The 18,244-nt window shown below is 36.1% G+C and overlaps 1 protein-coding gene across 4 annotated transcripts in view; it reads right to left on the bottom strand.

Moving 5' to 3' along the window:
• Positions 1–3,098: 3,098 nt before the first annotated feature.
• The window catches only part of phf21b (PHD finger protein 21B), a 126,138-nt gene continuing 110,992 nt past the window's right edge, over positions 3,099–18,244 (bottom strand). For 3 of the 4 annotated variants that reach the window (XM_088072758.1, XM_088072755.1, XM_088072757.1), the window contains 11 exons: positions 17,041–17,133; positions 14,458–14,826; positions 13,516–13,644; positions 13,136–13,187; positions 12,450–12,526; positions 11,995–12,049; positions 11,539–11,561; positions 10,808–10,966; positions 9,813–9,879; positions 9,601–9,704; positions 3,099–8,567 (listed from right to left, as the gene is read on the bottom strand). In XM_088072758.1, the coding sequence (XP_087928884.1) occupies positions 8,292–8,567; positions 9,601–9,704; positions 9,813–9,879; positions 10,808–10,966; positions 11,539–11,561; positions 11,995–12,049; positions 12,450–12,526; positions 13,136–13,187; positions 13,516–13,644; positions 14,458–14,826; positions 17,041–17,133 (1,404 nt within the window). In that variant the 3' untranslated portion in view covers positions 3,099–8,291. The remainder of the gene's footprint in view (positions 8,568–9,600; positions 9,705–9,812; positions 9,880–10,807; positions 10,967–11,538; positions 11,562–11,994; positions 12,050–12,449; positions 12,527–13,135; positions 13,188–13,515; positions 13,645–14,457; positions 14,827–17,040; positions 17,134–18,244) is intronic. The other variant, XM_088072756.1, reaches the window with a different exon arrangement.

Raw genomic sequence — 18,244 nt, 5'->3', positions numbered from 1 at the left:
CAGCATAGCATGTTAAAAAAAACAGCCAAAAACATCATTATAAAGCATGTTGAAAAAAACAGCCAAAAACATCATTATAAAGCATGTTGAAAAAATAGCTAAAACCGACATAGTATAGTATGGCGCAAAAAGGAAAAAACATGATATGTCAAAAAAAGAGTTGAAAACAACATAGAATTAAAGCTGCAAACAGTGATGAAAGGGCCCTCGCACCCCCATGTATGCCGCTAAAACAGCCGCTCATTTCCATGAAAGTTGGATAATACACACAGAGAGTTTGGACCCTGGAGTGAGATATTTCACATGATGTAGTACGTCCAGCGCCCAGAAGATGGCACTGGAGGGCACATAATTTCCATGTCATCTTGGTGTACATCATTTGTAGACCAAACCATGAAAATTTCATGAAAATTAATTAATTAATTAACATTAAAACAAAAAACCTATTTGGAGTGTTGAGTTTGAACCTTATCCAGGGTGGATAAGTTTTAAAGGTCGCTTCCCAGAGAAAAGTCAGAAGTGCAACTTAAAACACAGATGAAATGCCTGAAGGTTTAACTCAGTTGGTCAGAGGGCTTATTGAAAGAGAACTAAAGAAAAAAAGCCGAAATGCGAAAGAGAATGAGCAAGTGTCAGGATGTTTGGCTCAGTGGGTAAATCACACGGCTAGTAAGTGTGAGGTTGGTGGTTCGAGCCTTGTCTGGGACAGGTGTCTTTTGAAGACTGGTGTCTACAGCACAGAGCTAAAGGCAACGTCGAAAACATGCAGACATCAAGAGGTTTAGCTCAGTGGGTTAGACAACTGGTTGGTGCTTCTGAGAATGTGGGATCAAGCTCTGTTCAGGACAGGTGACTTTTATGGTTATTGTCCAAATCTGAGGTAAGGTAAGGGGAATGTCCAAAATGGTTGCCGAAAACGATCCATATACAAGACAAGAAGACAATTGCTGATGCATTTGTCTGCTCTACTGATATAAGGTCCATATGGTGTTAAAATGAAAAATTCAGTATCAGCAGTGACGTCTGTCGAAAACTCGACTGATATATGAGTCGGGCCAATAATCCTTGATTTCGACAGACGCATCTGCCGATACTGGTTTTACCTGTTTTGGGACAATTTAACCTGATTTATCGGCCAAAACGACATATCACTCAACTTTACGTGCCTTAATTTGTTCTGCAGCATCACAATCAGTGTCTAAACTGTATGAATCTACAGCCAAATGATATTCTATGGCATAAATACAATAAAATATCGGCTAATATCTGTCTGCTCTGCGGATATAAGGTGCATATGGTTCTGAAATGGAAAATTCAGTATCAGCAGCGATGTCTGCTGAAAACCCGACTGATATATGAGTTGGGCCGATAATCAACTAAGTTCTTGGCAGGGAACTTTTTTTAAACTGTTTTAAGTTTTCATTGGACGGACTTCCTTCATTTTAGAACTGCTCCGTGTCGTTCAAGACATAAGGGATGTATCATCTACTTCTTGCATCTTTCTAGACTTGCGCTAGGTTGCATCATGCTATGTTCCTGACTTTCCTTCCTTATTACTATGCCACTTTCCTGACTTTCCTATTTTCACATCTTATACCCCTCATCCTCTACCTCCATCTTCCAACTTCACTCAACTTCCTGTCTTTCAACCCAACTTCCTGTTTCTCACCTCAACTTCATGTCTCTTGACTGTCCTTCCTGTCTCTCAACCCAACCCAATGTATTTGATGCTCCTTCAAAAGTTACCTGTCCCAAACAAGATTTGAACCACCAACCTCACACACACTAACCACATGATTTACCCACTGAGCCAAACCTCTGGATACTTCTAAGTTTTCGATGTTGCCTTTAGCTCTGTGCTGTAGACACCACTCTTCAAAAGTCAACTGTCCCAAACAAGACTCAAACCACCAACCTCACACTCATTAACCCATGATTTACCAGCTGAGCCAAACCTCCTGACACAGCTTAGCACTCTATCGAACTTAAACTTCAATCAGTAAGTATTTAAGCAGATCGAATGATACAGAGAATAGCACATCGAGTCATGCCATAGTACAGCATGTTGAAAAAACAGCCAAAAAGATTATTATAAAGCACGTCAAAAAAATGGTGGAAATCAACATAGTATAGTATGGCAAAAAAATGTCAAAATATGACACGTCCAAAAAAGGGCTGAAAACAACACAGAATAGCATGCTGAGACAGGTCGCGGTACAACATGGTGAAATAATGCCACAAAACATCAAAATATAGCATGTAGTTTCACATGTCGAAAAAACAGCCAACTGTTTAATCGACATGTGACACGATTTGACATTTTTTCATGTTTTTTGTCAACATAGTATACTGACGTTTTTGGTGATTTAAGATGTTTTTTTATGATTTTTGACACTTTTTTCATGACTTTTGACAACTTGACAAAAATTGTCAAAAGTCAAAAGACGTAAAATTATTTTTAACAACATTAAATATATATTCTGACATTCTTTTCATGATTTTTGACAACATACTATAACCATGACGATTTTTCAAAACATAATGAAGCACAATGTTTTTTCGTGAGTTTTGAGGCCATCCTATAATATGAAGTTTTTTCATGATAAGTGAGCTGGCATATTACAACTATGAAGTTTTGTGACGACATACTGCACAAACTTTCATGATTTTGGACAACATACGATAAATGACATAATTTCATAACTTTTGACGACATACAATACTTTGATGATTTTTCATCATTGTTGACAACACGACACTATGGCATCTTTTTATGATTTTTGACTATACTACAAGTTTTTCTATATTTATCGCATAGTATTCTGCTTTTTTTAAGGACTTCTTTTACATACTATACCACAATATTTTTGTAATTGCATTATTTATGAAACACTATACCTTGTCTTTTGTTATATTACTTTAATGGCATACGATCCTATGACTTTTGTATGACGTTTTTATGACACACTTTACAATGATGGGAGAGAGTCTGAACAGAAACAGTTAAAAAGCAACTGTCCATAATGTGATCTTTTAGTACTTGCACTGTTTTTTTATCACTTGTTTTTTGACATGAAAACAGGCACTTGAGTCAAACCTTTTTGTTCTTGAATTTTGTTTATTAATGATTCCATTTTTCGTAAGAACTTGGTACAAAAAAGTGAGACTACTCTTTAATCATTTACCAACTTCCATCAATCAACTTTTTAATGCATCATAAAGAAGAAAAAACTACATTGGCATATTTAAGACAAACACTTTCCTATACACACTATCCACTGGACAGTCCCCTTATTAATGACAAAGAAAAAACTTCTACTTCAACAGCCAACAGACATTTTAATTTCCATCTAAACGTGTCATTGTCGTCTCCTCGTCGCCTCCTCATGGCAAAATAATACATCAAACGTTGCAAGCTAGAAGTCAGAATGCAGAACTGGCAAACAATAGAAAATCCAATGTTCTGTTTTCTTTTTCTTTTTTTTTGCTCCTTGATAAAAGAATATAAAAATGTTCTAACTTTTTTATTATTTGTTCAAATGTTGTGTCGTGTATTAAAATAGATCTGTTTAAGCACTGCACAGTTTCTCCCGGAGAAGATTTCTAGAAACGGATGAGGAGGTTTGGGGATGGTGGATGTTTTTTTTTCTTGTTTTTTTTCAGGGTTTGAAGGGTGGAGTATCGACGCGGCATGGAGCACTGATATGGTTCTCATCTTATTTTTTATTTATGTTTTCCTTCCTAGAGTCTCGTCACAGTCCTGCAGCTCTCAAGCGAGGACTCGATATGCATCACATGGTACATTCTGGTAAAATCTCGCAGACAGATTTTACTTTTCCACGCTGATCATGATTTTATTCGTTCATAAAGGCAAGTTAGGTACAATGTTAATGCATATCTGCTGTTTATCTTACAGATACAGAGCTTGGAAAGTGTCAGGTGAATATTTCCTCTGCTGATTCAGGTAACATGTGCTAAGTTGACATTTCTTGAGTCATTAAATGCTCCAAATTGTTGATACTAAGTTTTTTATGTTGAAAAATGATCATACCTCTAGTGTTTTTACATGGAGGCAGCCTGCCTCGCCTAAAATAAAGACCACCTCCGCTAATGTCTTTTTTTTCCACACTTTTAATTAAATAAAATGCAATATTTTAAGCAGCAAATGACAAACTAAACATCTTCTGCTGCTACGCAGTGATCAGAAACAGAGCGCATCAGGATCTGGGTGGTTGATCGCCTCGACATGCACATAAAAAAGTCTGTTTTTGCCATTATTCCAAAAAAGACTGATTTCCTACTAGTGTAAAACAGAAGTATGGGAGTTTTGGTGAAAAATAAAAGTAACTTTTAACTATGTTTTATTATGTTGTTGAAAATGAACTGATGTGTATGTAAAATAATTCGTATTGTAGCTGAGCTAACTTTAACTACTTTATGCACAGTTTGGGTGTTAATTCTTAAATGCATCATATTAATGGGTCATAGGTTTTGTATGTTAAATGATAAATAACAATATTAAATGAATGCAGAGGAATAAAAAGTACAAAGAATTGTAATTAACTTAAACGAATTGAACATTTTTATTTAGTGACTTAAACATTTAGTTATTTTATTCTATGAATTCTAATCTTTTCTCTGATGGTAATTTTTTTTATTTCATAAAAGCGTAGTTATTTTTTTATGATATCAGCTGGCGATTGGGGTTTTTATTTCAGGGGAGGCGACCCACCTGCTGAACTGAAGAAACAAAATAAGTACTTGTGGTAAAATAATTAGTCATTTTAGGGGAGAAAACTTTTCTCTCCAGACACCAACCAGGCTCTGTATTCTGATAAAGCGCATTAGAAATATGTTGTTTTTTTAAAAACAAAACGTGTGCATTTGGCTCAGTGTTGAGTGACAGCGGGAACAGAACTTCGTGTGTTTTCATACTACGAGCAAATCCGAGTTTTCAGCTGACACATTCAGACACAAAGACTGAGTCAGAAATAAAACTAAAAAAAAGTTTTTCCCATGAGCAAACAAAAACACTCTGACTTCACTGCTCGCTGTATGAAATCACAGTATTTTTCAGGTCACAGTCGCACAATCAATTAATTTAGGAAAAAAGTATATAATTTCTGTGTATCTTTTCATCCAAATAATTTTTCAAATACCAAACATTTGCTGGTCCCATCCTTTAAAATGTGAATATTTGATTATCTTTGTTTTTTTTAGACAATTCGAATAATTTTTAATAGTTTCATTAAAAAAAACTTGAACTCCTTTTTGGGGGGCAAAATGGTTAATTCAATAATTTAATATTAGGTTTAGTTTTAAGCCTAATTATTTGGATTTGGCTGCATTTATTTTTTAACAGCTTAAAAAAAACAAAAAATGATTTGGATTTAAAGGTACACAGATCTACAAAAAACCTACGAGCTACTTTATTTGAAGCACACTGAGGCTTTTCGAATTTTTTTTTTTTTTTAGGACTGTATTTTGGGGGGGAAATCATGTTGCGGAGCTGTTTTGATGCCATATTGCTCGTCTTTTATCCTTTTGTTTTTTCTCCTCTGTGAGTCGAACTTGTTCGCTGCCACTGAAGCCACGGATGCACCAGTGTATATATATTTTTTCTTATTTTTTGTGCCGTACAGGTGATGATTCTCCAATAGTAAGGATCTTTTCAGTATCTCGGATACTTCAGACCAAACTCAGGTGTGCTGGATATGATAAAAAATGAAATAAAACCACCTCTTCTCAGTTAGAACTTCACAAATTCCCTCTTTTTTTCTTTTGATAAAGGCATTTTTCTCTCTGGATTACTTATTTGTTCATGTTTGTGCATTAACAGGCAGCAGAGAGCCGCACCTCGACTGTGTGGTGAGTACAGTATGACAAATAATTAAAAAATGGACTAAATCTATGTTTTTAACACTTAAACTGAACCTTTCTGGACCAGCAGGAAGACTAGCGAGACAAATAGACCGAGCAGGACGGGATGCCGCCCTCCTGGTTCGACTCTTAACATTTTGGGAAACCAGGAGGACGCCACCGCTGTCCTCCGAGTCCACCGACAGTCAAAAAGTGTTGTTGCAGTTTGACACAGTTGTCCCATTTTCTGATTGACTGGTGTCTACAAAATGACGCAACAAAGACGAAAACCCTGGATTTAAAACGATTTGTACTTGAGGCAGTGTTCATCTGTCAGATTAACAGGCTCGTCACCGTTAAAACGTTCATAAAACACGAGTAAAAAAAGCTCCAACGCGAAAAATATAAAATAGGCAGGGAGAGAAAAAAAAAGAAAGCACTATAGACATTATTGATAGATGATCCCAGTACAAAAACAAAGAAAAAAGTTTTTGGCATATTTTCTATACTGGTTTAAAGGGGGAAGGGACTGAATGGATGCATCACACATCGACTTTGACGTGTTTGAGTGCAGCGGTGAACAAACAACACTTTCGTCTCTTTTTCAGTTCAACTGTTTGGTTTCTGTAACTGCGACACAACCAGAAATATTATCACAGTTTCATTTTTGTAAAGATGCAGAAACAAAAAAGACCTGAAATCAGTTTTAGAGCAAAACGCAACTAAATTGGTTCCTTTTTTGGGCGAAGAAAGATAGAAAAGTTACAGGTTCGGTACGTAACTTTCAGTAAATCTTTGTCATTCGTGACACCTCTCTGAGTCTGTTTCAATAACTGAAACCACGAGCGAGCGGAGCGCCTGCACGTCGGCCAAAACAGAGATAAATAATAGACCGCGGGTCTGAAAAGCCGTATTTGGGCAAATGATAAAATGAAATAAAATAAAATAAAACGCAAAACATTTTTAAGCCGTACAATAAAGGTGACTTTTGGATGTCCAGCTTCCTCAACTGACATAAATACAAATTTTTTAAATGTATCTACCTTTTCTGATATTTTGGGTCATTACGGAGAAAACAATCATTGAAATTTGAGCAAACTGGATTTCTTTCAAACACACGGGAAGAAGGCAATGAACCCCGAAAGAAGAAATGAGCAAGAAATTAGAAAAAGAAACAAGAGAATTACCTGAAAATTGTTTAAATAAATACAATTAAAAACAAAATAATAGAAATTAAATAGAATTAATAAACAAGGAAGTGACCTGAAAAAGTGCTTCAAATGTAGAAAAATTCAGTAACATAATTTTAAATATGTAATAATGATATAATTATAAATATAGCTTTAGCCAAGCTTGTTTTTTTAATGATATCGCGAGAAAAGTGACTCCAGCAAAATTTCAATAAATTTCATTTAGAAATTTGTTTCGTTGAATGATATTATTAACTACTGTAATCAGGTTTAGCGTACATATCGCTCCGATAAAATACTGTTAAATTTTAGATTTCGGATCATGTTCTTGTTTCTGAAACTTACGTAAATTAAAACGTGTCACATTCTTGTTTGTGTTGCTGTCAGACAGAAAACAAACAGTTAAACGTTCAGAGACTCACCTTTGTTTCAGATGTGTGACTTCAGTAAAAACCAAAAAAAACCTGCAATAATAATAATAATAATAATAATAATAATAATAATAATAATAATAATAATACAACATATGTACAGTGATCCCCTTGAATACTCCAAACTTACATTTATCAACAGGCATCAGCATGAAAATACTAAAATCTCCACTAGAAATGCTAATTTCTGTAGTTTTTATCTTAAATACTTTTTTCTTTGACTTTAACTCTATTAATACTGAAAAAAAGTTATTCTCTGTTTTTGTTTGAAGGCTCGTATGCGTTTACATACACGATGAAAACATTTTTCCTGAATTATTATGGCAAAAACATTGTTCATAGGAGAATGAGAACAAACATCTACTCAGATATATCAATATACAGTCCTTTCACTTCCATCGATCCTTTGTTTTCTGCAACTACGACTAACTCTACTGTTCTCTCTCACTATATGCAGAACAATAATTATACCTGTGTTTAAAAAAGGGAAATATCTTTTGGACCGCGCGCAGAAACTCCCGTCGTGTTCCCGCGGCGGCACTGTAATCTAACTTTTTGTAATAAATACATTAAGGCCAAGAACATTAATAAATAGAAAATAACTTAAAAAAAGAAATCTCGTAAGCACTGTAGGTGTTGGGTTTTAAAAAATACTTGAATCGAGTGGAGGATAGAGGCTCTTTTTTCTCAGTTTTTTGTGGCTTTTTTCAGCTCTCGGAGAAAAGATGGTTAGATAATATTCAGACAAAAAAGAAATCATCACCGCACTCGGCGACGGTTAAAAAGTCGGAGCACCTGGTGGGGGGCGGGGCTAGTTGTTGGTGTCGTCCTGGCTGTGGGCGTGGCTCTTCTGCTGCAGGGGCGTGGCCGAGGGGCCCGGAGCGGCGGCTGCAATGGCGGCGGTGCTGGTGGGTTTGATCCAGGACTGGGAGAGCAGCGAGGCAGCAGCGATGGTGGCCGTGGTCGTCATGGTGACCTGGATGAGCTGGTCGCGTTGGATCAACCTGATGAGAGCTTTGAGGCGTTCGAGCGAGGCCTGAGTGTCTCTCTGCTGCCCCAACAGTCGCTCTCTCAGGTCCATACACTGCTGCAAACACAGGAAACGACACCGTCAACTTCCTGTTGATCATCAGCTCATTTTTTTGCAGGAAGTGAAAACTGTTATTACAAAGTGCACGAAAATATTCAGTCAAAAAGTAGCATGAGCTGTCAGACCTTTAAATGTAATGTGTCTGTTCATACTCGCTGCATCACGAGAACTTTTCCAAAATTAAACATACCCTGAAAGTTTTGGAGAAATCACGGAGTCATAGGTCACTTTTTTCACAAAGCTGTAAATTAACACATGATGTGCTCAAGTGCTGTCAGAAATGTGAAAAACCAACGATATTTTCTGTTTTTACAGTTTCTGGCTGTGATAAATTTTGTAATTTTGATCATTTTTGACGATAACATTTGGAGGGCATGTATTAAAGAAAAAAAACGCCAAAATAAATGACTGTTTTCTTAAAAAACAAACAAAAAAAGACACTTTTTTTTAAAGAAAATTTACCAAAATATTTTCTTAAAAATCACCTACAGTATGGAAAAAATATACAAAAATATTTTCTAAATATAATATTTTATTGCCAAAAAAAGCTCAAATTTTTTTCAAGAGAAAAAAACAAAACAAAATGAAAAAGAAAAAATAAACAAGCATAAAAAACATTTTAAAAAAACATGCCCTCCAAACCTGGCATTTTTCTTTAAAAGTCTGTGATAAAATTAATTAAAAATGCAGCCATTTAAAGCTGTATGCCCCTCCCCTAAAAAATAAAAACATGACGCCCCTCCCCAGTGATTTGATGATCATTTGAGAAATAGAAATGAAAATTTGCCTCAAAGTCGTGGAAATATATATACACAATAATATTGGTAAGAGTATGTATGAACAGCTGGACATTAGAGTCCGGACATTTACATCACAAACATACAAATTTCACCACCTCCAAATTAAAATAATGTAATAAATGCGTCACCAAAGCTCACTGAGTCACTGCAAAGTCTGACTCAGTTAACTCTTTTTTTTTTTCGGATGTTAAGTGTGTGTAACAGCGTGCAGACGTGTGTGTTGTGTTTACTTTGAGCATGTCGTTGAGCTTCTTGTCTTGTTCTTCCAGGTGAGCGCACTCTTTCTTCAGCTCGTTGTTTCGTCTCAGCAGCCGTCGCTTCTCCTCCTGCCTCACTGCTCACACACACACACACACACACACACACACACACACACTTCATCAGTACAGGTATGAACGACACACACACACACACACACTCGGAGGATTCAGCTGGTTCTTACCCGTCTTGTGTGTAACGTAGGACTGAACAAAGTTCTGCGGCCACGCCATGTTTTCTTTGTTCAGGACCTGAAGACCAGAGACAAACACGTCATTTATTAATAATTAATACAGATAAATCTGAAACAACACCACAGATTAATAATGTTTATTGGCAAGAAATCGTGTTTTTTCATGTTTTCTAGTTTTTATTCAACTTAAATTGCAATCGTAACACAAAATCAGATCTTTATCAGTGATTTCAGTCAGCTCATTGGACTTAAGTCGACTAGTCTGGAAAAACATTAAAATTAAATATAAAAGGCCTCATTCTTACTGTGAAAATCTGAACGCATGAGGACAGTCTTTAAAAAACAAAAACAAACCTTGTCCTAGAAGTGTCCTAAAACGTCCTAAAATCCGAGAAATGTCCTAAAATCTGAGAAATGTCCTAAAATCCTAGAAACATCTTAAAAACCCCAAAATGGCCTAAAATCCTTAAAACATCCTAAAATCCGAGAAATGTCATAAAATCACTGAAAAGTCCGAAAGTCCCAAATATGTCATAAAATCTTTGAAACATGCTCAAATCTTAAAAATCATCTTAAAATCCAAAACGAACCCCAAAAAAACGAAACCTGTCTTAAAATCCTTGAAACGTTCTTAAATTCCAAAAATGTCCTAAAATTCAAGAAATGTCCTCAAATCCTTGAAAAGCCCAAAAGTCCCAAAAATGGAAAAAATCGTAGAAAAATGCTCAAATCTTAAAAAAAAAAAATCTTAAAATCCTTCAAACGCTCTTAAATTCCAAAAATGTCCTAAAATCTGAGAGACATCCTAAATCCCAGAAATGTCCTGAATTTTGCAAAACTGTGTTTTGATCTTTTCCAAAAAGATCAAAACTTTTTTTTTTAAAGCAGCAACAACAAGAACACGACCTTCGTCCTTAAAATACGGCGAAAAGACACAGATACGACCGACACGACTAACGAAAGCAGCATGAAGTTTTGGGTGGTACCTTCTTCTGGCACTTGGGGCAGTACCAGGGTCCTCTGGGGGGCGTTTTGAGCGGCGGGTGGAGGCAGTTGGGGTGGAAGGCTCTGGGGCAGTTGTGGCAGGGCTGCAGCTCGCCGTCCTCCTTACAGACGGCACAGTGCTCGTCATGCTCCAAGTCCTCCTGACACCGCACGGACCGCAGGGACCGCAGGGACCACACAGAGCGTTAGACCCAAACACTTTACACATCATGACAGTCTTAAAAAACATCATTTTCACTAAAATATCACTTTTAAACTATTTTCAAACAGTAATCTTCAAAATAGGAAAGAAAATAAATCCGCTGTAACTCTAAACATTAATTCTAGTTAAACTGAGAATAAAAAACTGCAGCTTTGTGCTTTAAATGGATAAACTTAAGAGGAAATGACCCACAAATGAAAAAAAAAAGAAAAAAAGCACAAGAAAAACAAAACTCAAACAAAAAAACGAAAAATAAAATGAGGAAAAATGATAATAATTCCATAAAAATAATTTTAACTATATAATAATGATAATCTGGAAATGTTTCCCTAACTTAAAATAAAAGCATCTTCTCGTGATGCTTCAGGCAGATAATTTTAATTATCTAAAGACATAAAAAAATCTCATAATTAACAAGAAGTTACCCCAAAAAGTCACCGTTTAGAGACCAGACACACACACACACACACACGCACACACAAGTGTGACATCATCAGTCATGTGACCTACCTTCCAGCAGAAATCCTCAGAGTCTTGCATGAAAATGAAGCAGAGCAGAGGTTAGTGGAGCTCGCGGAGACGCGCAGGTGAGAGCAGAAGCCATGCAGCACGACATCGACGGTGGTTAGCTTAGCTTAGCATAAAGACTGGAAGCAAAGGGAAACTGCTAGCCTGGCTCCGCCCACAGCTCACTGAGAAACATTATGAACTGCGTTTGTCGTTTTTCAGACTGAGCGGAGCAGATGAACAGAGAATGACTTTTTTTATTTTTCATTGTGTTTTTTTTTTTTGCAAAGAGTTAAAAAAAATGTAAGTCTAATAAAGCCACAATGTTCGGCCCTGAGAGGCGATGCAGAAATATTTTTGACGTTACGTCCAACATCGAGCTCCTCTGGGAGACGAGACGTCGGTGTTTGTGTTTCGTGGGTTTGTGTGAAGTTTTGTTGTTGCCGTGTGTGTTTTTACCTCGTGCTGACAGGAAGAGCGAGCTGTTCAGGTAATGTGACGCCAGACGTTTACGCTGCAAACAAACGACCAGGAAACAACTTTAAATCCACAAACAAACTGAATACTAAATACTGAATATAAAGAACATTATATTACAATCTGTATTTCCACTTTAACGAGCAAAAGTAAGTAAATACATTAAAAATAAATAAATAAATAAAATAAAAAAGGAAAGATTAAAAGAAAAATAAATAATAATAATAAATATAAATATAATAATAATTTTAAAAAATGATATTAATAAAAATAATATTAACAATAATAATAATAATAATAATAATAATAATAATAATAATAATAATAATAATAAAAGACCCGCTATAATAAAGGTCTTAGAGGTCTTTGCTATTTGTTTGAATTTGATTAAATTATTAAAAATTTGCCAAAAATAAACGATGAGAAGTTTTTCTGACCTCTGGTTCAAAGAGGCCGCTGTAGGCCGGGTTGGCTGTGCTTCGTCTCTTCCTCTCCTGTCGCTTCGTCTGGATTTCTGTCAAAAAAACAAAAGACCCCTTTAATAAAACACCTTCAAGCTGGAGAGAGAAAAGTTTTACTGTTGTTTTTCAACGTTTGAGAAGAGAAGTGATTCAAAAATAGGGGAAATGTCTAGAAAGTTATATTTAGAATTATAAATTAAATAATGTGGTTTGTCTATTTTCTAAATATATTTTTATTTATTTTTTTTATGTGGGCTTATTTTCAGGTAATTTTCTTGTAATTTTTTTAAACTAATTTTTGGTCAAAGGGTTTAATATAGAGTGGAAAATGCAAATACATTTTTTAAAAAATAAATAAATAAATAAAAAATAAACTGGAGGAATTGCTGGTTTGGAGGGCATGTATTAAAGAAAAAAACGCCAAAATAAACGACTGTTTTCTTAAAAAACAAACAAAAAAAGACACCTTTTTTTAAAGAAAATTTACCAAAATATTTTCTTAAAAATCACCTACAGTATGGAAAAAGAGGAATTTAATTAAAATTAAATATTTTTATATAATTAAATAATTTTTTGACATTTTAAGAAAGCTTGAGAGCTTGAATTAAACTAAACGCTGCTCTGAGATCAGCAGAAACGCAAACAGGAGGAAGTGAACTCACCTTCCAGGTGTTCTGTGGTGACGAGGCCGAGGGCGACCATGAAGGCGATTTTCTGTAACATGCACGCACACACACACACACACACACACACACACACACACACAGAGAAGATGTTAATGAAGAGGAGGTGAAGAGCGTCAGACTCTCGGCGTCTGATTCGAGAGTTCTTCACTGAAGAGAAAACGTTCCTGCTGAGCTGCAGCTGCTCGTCTCTTCACGGTTTAAATTTAAAATACGAGAAATAAAACGGAGCTGAAGATGATTATTGCGATTATCCGCCTTTGATGAATAAAATAAACGTATATATTTGCAGATAAATATAAAGAAAAGTCCTGTTAAGCGAATGTTTGTGTTTGAGCATCAGTGCTGAATTTTCTCACCTCCGGGTCCTCGTCTTTCTTCGGGGAGGGGGATTTCGGGGCGGGCGGGGCCTCCTGTGACGGGAGGTCAGCCTGGGCCCCCGGGGACCCGTCAGTGCTGCTGGGAGCCTGCGGCTGGATTATTATCACCTGAAAACACAAAAATACAAAAGATCAAGTTATAAAAAACATCTGCAGACGGAGAGACGAGGTAATGATTTATGAATCACATATTTAAGATTTATTATTAAAAACGCTGATTCAACTTCATTTATTTTTTCCTTCTTATCGTAACATTAATTTAACTTTTAGAAAAGTCATTTCAAAAATGTAAAAAAAATCAGATTTTTTTTCCTTTGAATTTCATAACTAAACATTTAACCCTTTGAAACCTGGAGTGTCATCAAATTGGTGCAACTTCTTTTAAAAAAATGGGGAAAAAGCAACGAGTGGCTTGGTGAAAAATGTTCCACAAATTTGGAGGAAATTAGTAGAGATAAAATTATTTAAAAAACTTAAAAATGTCTGGGAGACAATCTAGTATTTAAAAACTAATAAGCAAAATTAGTAACATCTTTGTTAAAAAATATAATTAGCAAGAAAGAAGCAAAAACTAATAAGAAAAAAATAGAAAATGACTTTAAGAAAAAAGAATGTCCTCTTTTTTTCTGTAAGAGAATTATACATATTAATATTTCAAATAAAATAATATTTTCATGATATTTTCCCCCTTTTTTTATACTATTTAATAATAACTAATTTTCAGATCATTTCCTCATCACCTTTTACATTTTGGGTTTTTTTTTTACAGTTTGAGGGACATTTTTTGTCAAATTTTTTCGGGTGTCAGAGGTTTAAATGCTATTTGAAAGCAGCACATGGAGACTGATGTGGATGCAGGTGTTAAAGGGTTAAATGTGATGATAAACGTGGATCTCAGTTGGTGTTGGTGGAGACACCAGCCTTGTTGTCAGCGCTGAAGAGCAGTGGCTGCACCTTGACGGCCTCGCTGACGGCGGACACCCCGTTGCCGGTGGCGGGGGAGGCGGCGATGATGGCGTACGCCACGCCGGCCCCCGCTGAGGCGTGCTGGGCGGGGCCGCCGGAGTCCGGGCCCCCCGACGGGCCGTGCGGCGGGGCCGGGGGCGGCGAGGCGTCGCTCTGGCCGTTGGGCTGGTGGTCGGGGCTGAAGGTGCTGTTGGCGGTGGGCAGGGTGGGGCCCCCCTGGCTCTTGGGACTGACCACGGCGGTGGCCCTCTGCAGGCTGAGAGGCTGCAGCTCCTGACACGGACTGTGGGGGAGGCTGTCGGGGATCTGGGTCTTTGGCCTGACCTGGAGGACGACCACAGAAGAAGAGAGACGTTAAACCCTTTAAAATCTGAGCAACATTGGTTTGATTTCTTTCAAAAACAGCAACTGAGCAAGACACTGCCCAAAAATGACCCAAAATCTGTAAATAAGGTATAAGAAAATCATCTTAAAATAAGATTTTTTTTTTTTGTACAGTAATTTGAGATATGAAATAATTTTAAATATAAAATTATTGTAAATACATTTTGGGGGACATTTCTCTCTATTTTTTGGACAATTTTCTAATAATCCTCCCCTCTTTTCTAAAACAATTTTTGGGGTAATTCTCTTGTCATCTTTTACAATTTTTTTGCAAAATGTGGGACTGTTTTTTAATATATTATTTTGCGTTGGGGTGGGATTTTTTAAAAATTCTTTATTATTTTTATGTTTTGGGGATTTTGTTCCTCTTATAATTTTGAGTTTTGGGTTGCTTTTTTTATATTTCATTTTTAATGATTTTGTGTTTTGAATAAATATTACTTTGAGTTTTTATTGTTGTTTTTTTCTTTTAGATTTGTCTGCATTTGTTTAACATTTATTTTAATAATTTTAATAATAATTGATTTTTTAAGTACCACTTCCAAAGCAAGACTTGTAACAGAGTATTTTCAGAGGGTTGTACTAGTACTTTTACTTAAGTAAAGGATCTGAATACTTCCTCCCCTACTGCTTATTTCAGGGACATAAACCTGAACTCATCATTTAAACCGCTCTCACACTGAGACACACACACACACTCGTGGTCACTTGTGTGTGTCGTCCAGACGTGAGCAGACTGCTGATGCTTCCTGTCGTCCAATCAGAGGCCGGAGAGTCGACCTCTGCGGGGAGTCATAACAGCAGATATCCGTCTTCACGCTCGCCGACACATTAAAGATCATTTGTGCCGTTTGAGTCACTCTGAGGCTCGCCGTGTTTGTGCCGCCACCTGCTGAACGAGTGACGACACTGCAGACGCAAATATGACCTCTGAAGGAACAAACGGCTGATTTACACAATTTAGTCACGTCATTTTTCATTTATTTAGCTTTTATTCATTTTTAAAAATGTGATGCAAACTAATATTATTTTTACTGTTTAAGTCAATTATTAAGCAAAAAATGCATTTTTTTTCTAAAAGTTTCTCCAATGTTTTTTTCTGTTTTTCTCAGTTTTATATCAAAGTAAACTGAATATTTTTGAGTTTTTGTCGAACAAAATGAGAGATCTAAGTCTCTGAAAATTGATTTGATTTCTTTTTAAAAATGTGGTTGGATAAGAACAACTTCATAATAAAAGGCTCCAAAATGAACAAGATATTAGTAAAAAGTTACCAAAAAAATTATTAAAATAAGCACAAAAACAGTTAATTAAAAAACAACAAAAATAACAAAGAAAAATGACAAAAATATATTTTTTTCTTTTTTATATTTATATTAATGACTTTATAAAATTATTGAATTTGTTTTTATATTTTAATTGAATTATAAATATAGCTTTCTGGATTTTTTTTTAATAATATGTGTTTCATTTCATTGTCACCTTTTACCAATTTTCTGCAGTTTGGACATTTTTTTCACAAGTTGCTTGTTATGTTATGGAAAATGTATATCACGGATATGACCTGGAAAAAGTGCCTAAAATATCATAATAATTTTATAACATAACTTTAAATATGTTAATGATAATTTTTCCCTTGATTTTTATTTTTTTTCTTAGACATTTTTCCCTAGCTTTTAAATAATGTCTATCATTATATTCTAATATCCTCAAATGTTTATAACATTTCTTACCAAGTTGCTCGTTGCCTTTTTTTCATGTTTTTGAGAGAAATCAAACCAATTTTCTCTAGTTTCAGAGGTTTTTAAATGCTTGTGAAAGGCGTCTCACTGCAGCACAAGAAAACGGATGCTGATCCACGTGTTAAAGGGTTAAAGACATCACACTGAACTCTGGGAAAGTGTTAAAGTCTGACTGATTAAGGCAACAATGTGATGTTTCCCATCACGACAAACTTTACCTTTTTTTTTTTACCTCACTATTATTAAAAAGCAAAGAAATAAATGTTTTGTGTGATAAATATTCTGAATATTAAAGCCTCTCACACACACACACACACACACACACACACACACACAGACAGTATAAATGAATGTCCCTCCACACAGGTGTTTACAGGACTGTAATAACTCTGAATAAGGTGCTGAGGGTTACCTGAGGTAGCACGGTGGCTGCTTGTCCTGCCAGCCGGTGCAGGGAGCTGACTTGAGGCACCTTGATGGGCACAGCAGTGAGAGTTCCCAGCATCTGAAACACACACAAACACTTAAATAAATCATCACTTCAACAAGTATTTCACTGCCGGAAACAGATGTTCTTTTCAGAGGACTGGGCCGTCTCTGAAGACACTAAAAGAAGTCGGTGCTACATGACCGCAGCAAAACGAGGCTGCTGCGTTCGCTTTTGCAGAAAAATAATAAATAAGTGAGTCCAGCTGACGATGGCAGACGCGGAAAACACGCCCGCTAAAAACATCACGGAAATGCTTCATCGAGAAGGAGGACACAGCAAGGAAGAGACAAACGCAGATGCTGAGGTAAGGATGCCGGACATTAGAGATGGCAAATTTGAAACTTTGAAACATGTCAACGCTTTCAAACCGTTGTTTTGAAACGTTTTGAAACGTACGTGTGTTGAATATTTTCAATAAAGTCTGAAAACTGTGGCTGTTCTGTTTGCTCTGTTCCTGTAGTGGGCGTGGTTTAGACGCGTGGGCGTGGTTTGTATTGCATGGGCGTGGTTTATATTGGGTGGGCGTGGTTCCGGGATTCTGCCATCCTTCAGCTGGATATACTTGGAATAAGTAAAAAAGACAAACAGACAAAAGATCGAGGATTTTTCATTAAATTCGTTGTTTTTCAGGACAAACCAACTGGAAGCAAACTGGAGGAAAACTTCTGGACATTTTTCACCAAATACAGCAAAAACAAAAAGTCTGAGCAGCAGATTAACATTGAAAAGTGCAAAGTTTAGAGCTGATTTTTCTCAGTATGATTCCAGCCTGTTTCTAATAGATTTTTGAGCACTTTTAAGTCTTTTTTATGTTGCGTCTGACTGTAAAAATACTACTAAAAATACTGTCAAAAGAAAAGAAAATGATTTCTTCCTGCATCATATTTTTCTCATATGGACTCTGTCAAAACTCAAACTGCCCTTCGACTCTTCGGCCTTAAACTTGAGCTGCAGTTTTTCTCCTGAAGCCTCCAGTCGTTTCCTGTCTTTCTCTGCAGAGTTTATGTTCGCTGGGAATCGCCAAAAGCGTGAGATTTTCAATTTTTTATCCACTTTTCTTTTGTCTCTTCCTGCTCTGTGACACTTTGTATTAACTGTGTTGTGACTGATGACAAACGGAAACAAA

Source organism: Plectropomus leopardus, chromosome 22 (genome assembly GCF_026936395.1).
Source record: "Plectropomus leopardus strain MGB_pleo_1.0 chromosome 22, ASM2693639v1, whole genome shotgun sequence".
In the NCBI taxonomy this organism is placed as follows: domain Eukaryota; kingdom Metazoa; phylum Chordata; class Actinopteri; order Perciformes; family Serranidae; genus Plectropomus; species Plectropomus leopardus.
Note: the sequence above shows the minus strand (reverse complement) of the source record. Positions and strands in the feature narration are given on the sequence as shown.